General features: G+C 36.5%; 1 protein-coding gene across 2 annotated transcripts; it reads left to right on the forward strand.

Moving 5' to 3' along the window:
* The first annotated feature begins 1486 nt into the window (after window positions 1–1486).
* LOC105051251 (uncharacterized) lies at window positions 1487–4466 on the forward strand. 2 transcript variants are annotated; one of them, XM_010931600.4, is made up of 2 exons: window positions 1487–2263; window positions 2882–4466. In XM_010931600.4, the coding sequence occupies exons 1-2, from the start codon at window positions 2198–2200 to the stop codon at window positions 3977–3979; spliced, it is 1164 nt and encodes a 387-aa protein (XP_010929902.1). In that variant the 5' UTR covers window positions 1487–2197; the 3' UTR covers window positions 3980–4466. The 2 variants fall into 2 exon arrangements, with proteins under 2 accessions (XP_010929902.1, XP_010929901.1); XM_010931599.4 differs by having other exon boundaries at window positions 1488–2263; window positions 2879–4466.
* The last annotated feature ends 6339 nt before the right edge of the window (window positions 4467–10805 follow it).

The raw sequence follows: 10805 nt of genomic DNA on the forward strand, positions 1-10805 counted from the left end.
GTGAGATCTTATCTCTCTTTTTTTATTATCAATATAATAATAAAAAAAATATAATAATGATGATAGTGATGGTGATTATGATGGAACAAAAATCTCTAGAGCTATTTATTTTCTTATAACACTTAAATTGTTATTCTAAATCAATCTCAAAATATAGTTTTACTAATACCAATGCTTCCATGTATTCATACTCTATCGAAACACATTCGATGGTTAATGGCTATTATTTGCCCAGTTAATCTTTTACTATATTTTTTTGTGAATCAAATATTATATAGTAGGTTGATTGAGAGCTCATATCACTTTTGCTGCGTTTTACGTATAGATTTGTATTTAAGAACTTTCTAAATAGCAAGACTAAGGGTATGCAACCAAACTAATAAAATCATAAAATTAATTTAAAATATTAATTTTGTTTTCATTTCCATCAAAATTTTCACATTCAATACGGTTTCGATTTAAAAAATTTAGAAACAAAAAAAAATAATTTGATTTTAGTTTAAAATTTGAGAAATCTGATTTAAACTGATATATATTTTTATATATATAGTAAACCATAAGCCGGTTATTTAGTATGATTAGAACTTAAACTAGATGATAGCCAATTTAACCTATCCTATAAGCTGTCCGATTGATAGGAGCTCAATAATTCATAATCTGATAAATTGAATCAAATCGAACAGAGTGTTTGAATTGGTTTAAACTGTGGTCAAATTGGTTTCTTTTCCGATTTTAAGAAATCAATTTAAACCGATTTAATTTAAAGATTGATTCTACACCGATCAAACCAAACCGGGCACGTTCGAATAAGAACGATAAAAAGTTCCAACAATCTATAATATAATAAGAGGCGTTAGAAACGTTAAAGTGGCCACTATTTGTACCATGTTCCAAGCTTTTAATCTTTCTATACAACATGAGCAATCTCGAGCTATTATTTTTTCATAACCAAGAAAATCATGGCCATTATTTTCTAAGTCTTCTAAAAGTAAAATTATTGTCATTATAAGGATATTTTGTTTCCGGTGGAACAAAAAGGTGACACATATAGGAATGGTAGGAAAAAAAAAGACTGCTTTACTAAAAAAAAAAGAAAAAAAAAGGCCTGACAAAGAGATTTTAATGAAAAATAATAAATCCAAATAAAGAAGATGATGACAAACTGTACCACAAAAAAAAAAAAAAAAAAAAGATGATGGCAAGATAGCAGGTAGATAATAACTATTGTTTAAAAGTTTATGCTATGCAACAAATTGCTTCAGTAGATGTCCCTGTATAAAGCCGGCAATAGGGACGCTTTGGTCCGTAGAAAAAAACACAGCCAAAGGCCGATATCTTAATAATTTTATTCTCTTGGGCGTTGGAACATGGCAGGAAAGAGCTGCCGCTGCTTCCTTGTAATTATCACCCCACGGCCCCAAGTCGTCCGTCCGCGTTTCCAATTCCTTGGTGTCAGCCTCCGGTATAAAAGGAGCGAGAATCGAGTCCCCCAGAACGCCTTCCCACTTTCTATCCCAGCTTCTATTCCACCTTTATTCCGTCTATTCCACCTCCTAACCCAAAAGGCAACCAATCTTTCTATGCTGTTAAACTTTATTGGAACTCCTTTTCAGGGAAGTTACGAGTTAAGAAAGAGTATAAAGAGAGTATAATTATGGAAGCCTAAACCTCTGAGGAAGTCTTCTCCTATTGCAGCTGGAATTTGGAAGAAAGTATAAGAGGTGGAGTTATTATTCACGTTATTTTAATATTTTTTGGGGTTGTGGTGATATCTGGTTAGATAAGAAGCAAGAGACCTTTTAACAGAGGAGATAGGAGGAGCCCCCCATCTTCTAAACGGCTATAACTAGGCGGTTTGAGAGACAGAGAGGATATAGAAGAGAAGAAAATAAAAAGGGCAAAAGACGCGGAGGGTGAAGAGAGAAGGGGAGGAAAAAAAAAAAACAAAACGATAAATATAGAGTGTAGAGAGAGAGGGAGAGAGGAGGGAGGCCGGAGGTCGCCGCCGGGCGGGCTGATCGGAAGACCAACTGGGCTTCCGGCAAGCAGCCGCATCGCGGGGTGGTCTGATCCGGCGACAGGGATCGCCGCCGAGGGAAATTTGCGGCGGGATTTCGAGGAAAAGCCGTTCGATTGAGAGGGATTTGAATCGGACCAGGAGGACTCTTGGGAAAGGTTGGATTTTGATCCTTCCATCATGCCGGAAGGAGGGTACTACAGCTCCAAGAAGACGGACGACATCTGCGAAGATATCTGCGGCGAGGTAATCTTCGATTTTTTTTTTTTTTTTTTTGGGGGGGGCTTATAGATCTATTTGTGCTGATTCTTTTAGGGTTTGAGTGTTGCTGGCGTTCTATGTGTTATTTATTTGATTTCTCCTCTGAATCCCTGTAATGTTGGATTATTCTTATTAAATTTCTCCTCAATACCTGTAATGTTGGATTTTCTTCATTAGAATTCCGTTTTTTTTTATGCTTTTGTTTCCGTTGGATTCTTTCTGGAAAAAATCCTTCCCATGAAAAAAAAAAGGGTTTAGTTTTTTTTTTTTTTGGGTTTTTTGGGGTTTTGAATTTAAAAGGAATTGATTGAAAAGTTATGATTTGGAGAATCTATGTCAGATAATCCTTTTTTTTTTCCTATTTGCATGCCTATTTTTCTAGGCATCGGGAACCTCTTGTTGTTGCCTAATTTGATATTTACTTTTATTTTGTAGCGTCGTAATTTAGTTATGATTTTGAAACCAAAACAGTTATATGGATAGAGAATTGTTGTCCACCTAAAAAGGAAAAAAATCAGTTAATGAATATGCTGTGGTGCTTGTTCAATCATTTTGGTGATGATAAATATTGATTGACTTTAATTATATCTAAATTTGCAGCAGAATTCAAGAGCAGCTTTGAGCATGTCAAGGCTCCGATGCGCTCTTCGAGGCTTCGATTTGAAGGCATTGTTGCTTCTGTTTGTGGGTATTCCGATTCTCATCTTCATCATCTATGTACATGGCCAGAAGATCTCTTACTTTCTGAGGCCTCTTTGGGAATCTCCCCCTAAACCCTTCAATACCATTCCTCACTACTACCATGAGAATGTCTCTATGGAGAACCTTTGCAAGTTCCATGGATGGGGAGTTCGGGAAATGCCAAGGCGTGTCTTTGATGCGGTGCTGTTTAGCAATGAACTTGATGTCCTCGAAATTCGATGGCATGAGTTGAGTCCATATGTTTCAGAGTTTGTTCTCCTTGAGTCCAATTCTACATTCACTGGCTTGAAGAAACCCCTCTTTTTTGCAAAGAACCGGCACCGCTTCAAGTTTGCTGAGTCCAGGCTGACATATGGGACCGTTGGAGGGAGGTTTGTGAAGGGAGAGAACCCTTTCGTTGAGGAGTCTTACCAGCGAGTGGCATTGGATCAGCTTATCAGGATAGCGGGCATTACTGATGATGACCTATTGATCATGTCTGATGTTGATGAAATCCCAAGCGGCCACACAATCAACCTTCTGAGGTGGTGTGATGATATTCCTGAGAAACTCCATCTCCAGCTTCGGAACTATCTATACTCATTTGAGTTCTTCCTTGATGACAAAAGCTGGAGAGCTTCGGTTCACAGATATCGAGCTGGGAAGACCAGATACGCTCATTTCCGCCAGACTGATGACCTCTTGGCTGATTCAGGGTGGCACTGTAGCTTCTGTTTCCGCCACATCAGCGAGTTTATATTCAAAATGAAAGCATACAGCCATGTGGATCGTGTGAGATTCTCATATTACCTAAATCCATCAAGGATTCAGGATGTGATATGCCGAGGAGCAGACCTATTCGATATGCTTCCGGAGGAGTACACATTCCAGGAAATCATCGCCAAGTTGGGACCGATACCAAGTTCATATTCTGCGGTCCATCTTCCGGGACACCTACTTCAGAATGTTGACCAGTACAGATATCTCCTTCCAGGAAACTGTAAGCGTGGGAGCGGCTAAGTTTTGTTAGTGGCATTATAGGTTGCTTGCAAATGCTACAGAGGAGGTATACTTCAAAAATTGATCTGTGGCTTTATATCGGGGATGAGTATCTAACTTAGTTGGATAATTCTTCTGTGGAAATGAGCAAGAATGGGTGAGCTCTGTGTTAATATGTGCGATGGTCTGAAGGTTTAATTGTATCAACACATGCTTCCCTGGGGCCCATTTATTTGCAAAAGGAGCTCAGTGGATTGTAACTACATCAGAGATTATTCATCTCTTCTTCCCTTCTCGGTATGTGATATCACACTGGTTGTAGAATGCAATTGAGTGAAGTTTTCAAACCCTTACGTTTTGGGAATTTGTTTTCTTCTAGAACTAATTTATTCATGTATTCTTCGTTCAACCTGCCTTGATGTTCTATTGAGAGATTGTACTACCTGATTTATTTAAGCTCTCCATATGGTGACAGTTCTGATTAAATGATGGGATACACTTTTTAGCAGTCCAGTTACAATAATTGTTATGATTGCCACCATTGCAATTAAAACAATGGTTACTGCCCATACATATCTGGGTAAAAGAAATTAATTATCTATTGGGCATCTATGCTGGAGAGTCCTTGTGACTTCAATGACCTTTAGCATTTCATGCAACTTTATGGAGAATTTGCATGTAAAATAGGACTTAAATAATTGATGCTTACATCTATGTGCAAGGGTCAGAAAGCACATCAAGATACACCACAAGGAAATTGTGTTATTATCTTAATACCATTTTATTAAAACCTTTTTCCCTGTAGAATTACATCTTTGTCTTTTGAATAGAGGAGTGGTTTTCACAATGAGTCATCGAATAGAGGAGTGGTTGCCTCACTTCTTTGTGGAAAATATTTAGTGATGACTCACTTTTTTCCTACAAGCAGTCACCTTTGTCGACATTATCGTTTCAGGCATCTCAAGAGCTCACAGGCTTGTGCTGCCTGTAGTCAGAATTTTGGTTGAATAAATTGAAGTATTTTTCCTCGGTTTGCCTGATATTTATGACTTTGATGATACTTTCAAAGGCTGCATTGAAGGGCATTATCTGGTCAGGCTTCTAAAGGTTGCATTACAGCTTGTAAACTGTTAGTTAGATGCTTCAAAGTAATTATACTTGTAGCCAACAAGCCTTGCCCATATTTGTTGTCAGCTTGTATGGATCATTGGTTCATACTAAGGTCTGAATTTTCTTTCAGAACTTGCCTCACCCTTCCTCTAAGTCTTCATTCAGATTCTCTTAGGCCTTCTCTTTACAAATTCTTCTAAGTGAATCAGACCCCGTCTCCTTGTTATGGCCTTCGTAGACTTCATGGTATCATAATGCTTTTTTTTTTTGTGGTTTAGCGAGTAGATACTGACAACACCAGATGTAGCAAATTATAAACATATGCATTGAGGTCTCAGTGTTGGCCTATGTTAATTGCAATGTGGAAGCCAGAGAAACAGTTTAGTTATCCAAAATGTTGAATCTATTGAAAGATGAAAATAAGTTGGACCAAATAAGTTTTGCTGAAGTTAAGCCAACTTTATGTTCAATTTACTAGTCTCTAGTTTCTAAGACAACACCTGATCAAACCTCAAGGTAAATTTCCAGATGAGGCCTTTTACATCTGGAAGCATTCAGAGGCTGTAAGGAAAGACTACAGTTGATGAATTGAGATGTCTAGTTTCCTATTGAAGGATCATTTTTATGAAGAAAGAGGAGAAAGATTTGATGGGGGAGGCTGAAGGCAGGAAAAGAATTTATCATACCTTAAATTTATGATTTTCTAAACTCTCTCTTCTTTTAGTTCCTAATATCATAAATGAGCTGCAGAGCTAGGGATGTCAACTCCCATATAGAAACTAACAAAGAAAATTCCGTATCTCCTGAATCCTGACTCTCCTCTGAGTAATTCTTATAGTTGTATATTGGAAACATTAAATTGCAGTGTTGGTTCATCATGCGGAAATGGTCAATCAGCTGATGAGTCGGAGGAGGATGATTACAGTATGGTATTATATTGATTTCATTTTTTTTTAAAGGAATGTCAGGTACTCGTCACAATTGGGTGGCATGTTTCTCATAGAACTAATAAAGTTGAGTTGATGATCACAGTATAGTGATATTATCCATCTCATGTTTTCGGGATCGCTGATATCTTCTTTCATTTTCTCCAACAATATTACATTGGAGAAGTAGAGATGAAGAAAGGTTGGTTAAAATAATTGCTAATCTCTGTTCCATGTAGCGATGCTTTTAGGTGTCTAATGATTCTCTGATTTGCTATCTTTGCAAAGCGTACTAGAACAGCCAAATAGCAAGTTGTCCATTGGAATATAATTTGATTGTAGTTAACATCTTTTGTTTCATTCATTTTCTCTCTCTCTCTCTCTCTCTCTCTTTTCTTTTTTTTCTTTTCTTTCTTTTTTTTTTTTTTTTTTTTTTTGTGAGCCTGTGGTGGTGGTCGTTACTTTCAGAAATCTTTAGTGGGTTTAACTTTGAGTGAGTATATACCTCTGGAAAATGCTAGGCATAGGAGCATGTTTTATATCACTGATCTGTTTGTTCGTGGGGTGTTTTAGACAAATTTATAACCTGCTTTAATCATTGACGACTTCTGGACTGAAACCATTTTTGTGTTCCCTGAGCTAAAATGCAGTAAGCCATCGTTATAGAGTCAGCACGGTTTCTTCCTGCGATGTTGTCAACAGATTGCAGCTACTCCCATCAATTCAGAAAAAAAAATAAATTTGGGTTTTTGTTATTAGAAATGGAGGAACTAATCTGCACCTTGGCTGTTTAAGTTCCATTTATCTCTGAATTAGCCTGCATGAGTGCTGTAATTTAAGGAGAAACTGCATGCTGTGCAGCTTGTATGTGTATCAAAATGGAATGGATTTCCTCAGAACAAGGTTCATCAGGAGATACTTTTATATTCCTGGAGGCTACTTCTGCTTCTGGATGTGAAATGGGGCTTCAGTTTTGTAAGGTTTTTTGTGGCCGGAGCAGAATGAAATGAGGTCCCCTGCCTCACACAGAGATAGGCTAACATTGTCCCAGTCATTATATGAGGAGTTGTCCTTGATAAAATATAGTAGAATTCCTTCCTTTCTTTTTTCTTTTTTCTTTTGCTTTTTTTTGATAGAAAGTGTAGAATTCCTTTTCATGATCAAAAAACGAGGGCCAAAGATGTAATGGCTTGACCGAGTCTTCCTGAAAGAAGAATCAGTCTAAGAGTTGATCTGATTTGTTATCTTTGGAAAGCTGTGGACAAAATTTTTGTAGTGAACACAACTTTTAAATTGATCTGATTGTCAGTGGCATGCTGTCTTTATCAAACAGGCAGATCAAGGCATGCACATATATCATCAGAGCTAGAGTCAGATGCAAATAATAAAAAGTGCTCCACAAACTAGTGGATGCCCCACCTTTCACTTTCTTGCTTTCTGGGTGGCATTGGCCAAACAAAAGTGTCTTAGAAAGCTCTAGCATGTGCTGAAAGAAATCAGAGAAGCTACTACTGGAATTTCCTGTTTCCCCACTTCTACTTCTGCCATGGATGAGATACCTAGTTTCCGTTGATATGTGTGCTGTAGTGTCATAACTGGTGCTGTCTGGTGACAATTCCTTTCCCTGGAAGCTCATTTCTGGGCTTGATCTAGCAATGTCTGAACAACAGCCAGGAATATTTGAAACAGGACATGGAATATATGCTAACTCATTTGTTTAATCCTTGTCATTTACAATTATTGCCTATTGTGTTAGATAAGAAATGTGCTTGCTGAGAAGAGGTCAGCATCAGTCACTTGCCGTTACCAGCCTTTATCTTCTAGCATTAAAAGATGTTTTGGTTAATTTCATGACAAACCTCCTGACAACAAAATTACAAGTCTAGAAGCCTGCTTGCATCACTTTTATTTCTTATTTTTATTTTTTAAAAATAAACAAAGTCAAGACAATATATATATATATATATATATATATATATATAAAATACTATTATTTATATTTTTTAAAAAATTATCTTATTACTTTTAGAAAAAAAATAAGTAAGAAATTTTATTTTTTTTTTTTAACTAGAAATGTGTGTCTTCACAATCGCCGTTGTCATCGTCATCGTTGCAACCACGACCACCTTCAAAATTCCTATAGTTGCCATCTCTATTATCTTTGCCACACATCAATGCTATAGTGATTATTGCCATTAGTTTTGCTATACAGTTATCACCATCATTATAGCTACTGTTATCATTATTGCTTTTGCCAACATCCATATGCCGCCACTATATTGCTAGCACTCTCATTGCTGCTATTACTATTCTATTATTTGCACATCATATCCTATTTTTTTTTTGCAACCATCATATTTATATTTTAAAAATAATTAACTATATCAAATATATTTATATTTTTAAATTTTAAATAAATTAATAATAAAAATTTATTTTTATCTTTGAAAGTAAAAAATAAAAGTGTTGTCAAAGAAGAATACTTTGTGCACCACGGACGATGCAGTTCCATGTGCACCATCCATGATTATTATCTCCCGCACAGAGCCGGCGTAAAAAAAAAAAAAAAAATTTTCATATTGCATCTGACTCTACGTGTGAGCTAATCACCGCGAACGATGCAGTGCGATCTGTACCACAGTGCACAAAGTATTTCTCGTTGCCAAATGATATTTTAGTTTTTTTTATAAATGTAGGTAAAGTCCTTCCCACTTCCACTAGGAGTATCATGCCAGCCTACTTGTCCCATCAGGCACCTGATGAGAAAAAAACCAATGCTGGAGTGGTACAAACTAGATAAGAGACATCAAACCAGGTATATCAGATACCATGCTCATGCTCATTAAGTAAGATACTGGAGAAGATCAAGTTATGCGAGGGGAAAGATAAATCAAGACAAAAAATGTATATCCACTTCGAATAAAAAGCCCTCAATATCATATAAAGCTTGTTCAACAGAAGAAGCATACAAGATGGATGTGAATCAATGAATTTGCTAAGGACTTCTTCCGTATCCCCGCGGAGATGGCGATTAAAGCCCCAGCCATGCACCAAGTGCACTGCAATCATCCATAAACATAAGTATTGATTATCCTAATAGGCTTATTTCGAAAGAACATCAGCAAAAGAACATTTTTCTAGTTAAGTTAGGATGTTTGCATTGTTTTGATTAAAGGCTATTACCTGGTTAAGCCTTAGTTGATCCCAACTATTTTGGTATGAAGGTTTGGCTGAGTTGAGTTGAGTTGCATAGGACATTATTACCTTTTCTATAGAAAGATTCTGGTATATTAGAAATGCTTAACAATACTAAGAAAGGAGATCCTTGATTGGGCTATGTTTGGAAGGGAATTTCATTAAACTATCTTGAGAGGTTTATTAGGCAAGGCCCAACCTATGAGGTCCATGACTAGTAGCCCGGAATATATAAATAGAGCTGATGCAATGGAGGCATCTCAGAAATTGAATTTAGTTTGAATTTGAAGGTCATTTCCCCACAAAGAAACCACAAGTCCTTCCTTCTCTCTCTAAATCTCTCTTTCCCTTGATTCAACCTTTGCTACCATTGTGATCTGATCAGACCAATACAAATATATACCCCTACTATGATAAATATGAAGCCACGGCATATGGGCAGATTAGTCAATAAAGTGCATCTTGCAAGAATCTTGTTGGTCTATACCACCTCTTTTTCATCTTTTAGGTTTTTGTTGTCGTATCTATAATAGAAAGATTAATTTGTGCATGAAAATAATATGCCTAGCATGTTCAATTGTAATTAAAGATGACAATGTTTAAATGCAAAACAATCATATGAATATAGCGGGTTAGACAATATATAAGATGCAAATAAGTTATCCTTGATGCTACAAAGTTTCTACCCCAATGACATTGTGACTTGTTTGTGAACTAGTATCTTACATGCGCTACGCATGTGTTCTGCTCCCTTAAAACTTTCAATTCAATAATTATCTCCATAGTAGTTTTTGTTCACAATCATGCCGAGTCATCCAAGCTTTTTGGTTTGTTGGAATATCGTGTTCTATGCTTCCATGTCGAATAGACATTAACTTGGTAGAAAAAAATGCATACCTTAAAGTCTACTGCTAAAAACTAAGCATGAAGTGTATTGCACAGTTTTACCGATTACCATTGCTTATTTTTATCAAATACCATAGACTATTTACACTTGCTGCTGAAAGTTCTCAAGAAAAGGCACCTTGAGCTTTCCTGTCTAACTAATGGATGCAAGAAGAAAGCAGGTATGAATACCTCTAATCCATGCAAGATGATAAAAAGGATTTTATGAATAAATTGAAAAGTATAGGCTGGATGATTAGAAAGGCCGTAATTATATCTAGCTTCCTTCGGCTTCACTCCAGAACCTGAGGATTTCATGATTCCTTGGTGGCATTAGCCAGGTGAATCTTCGATATGGCTGCTATCAGCATGAGAATCCATGTTCCTTCTCTTTATCATGGTTTCCTAGCTCAATTAGTGATGTAAGGTTCAATTTCAAATGTTAAAATAAGGAGATTGCGGCCAATTAAGTTCACTAACAGCTTTTTGGTCTTTTTGTGAGCTATAGATCAAGAGAATTAAGACATTAAACTGACCAGAATGAGTTGCCTCTGAAATTAATATGCACTTTTGAAAATCAGAACAAAATAGTACTCAGAGAATTTCAAGCTACCACATTAATAGAATCAGTTCTGTCAACAGATCCAAGGAGATCATCAAAACCACTATCATTCCAAAATAGTCAAGCATTCCCCTGCAGTGGCATCAATAAGATTATTAAATCTTAGATT

The sequence above is a fragment of the Elaeis guineensis genome, chromosome 9 (genome assembly GCF_000442705.2).
Source record: "Elaeis guineensis isolate ETL-2024a chromosome 9, EG11, whole genome shotgun sequence".
In the NCBI taxonomy this organism is placed as follows: domain Eukaryota; kingdom Viridiplantae; phylum Streptophyta; class Magnoliopsida; order Arecales; family Arecaceae; genus Elaeis; species Elaeis guineensis.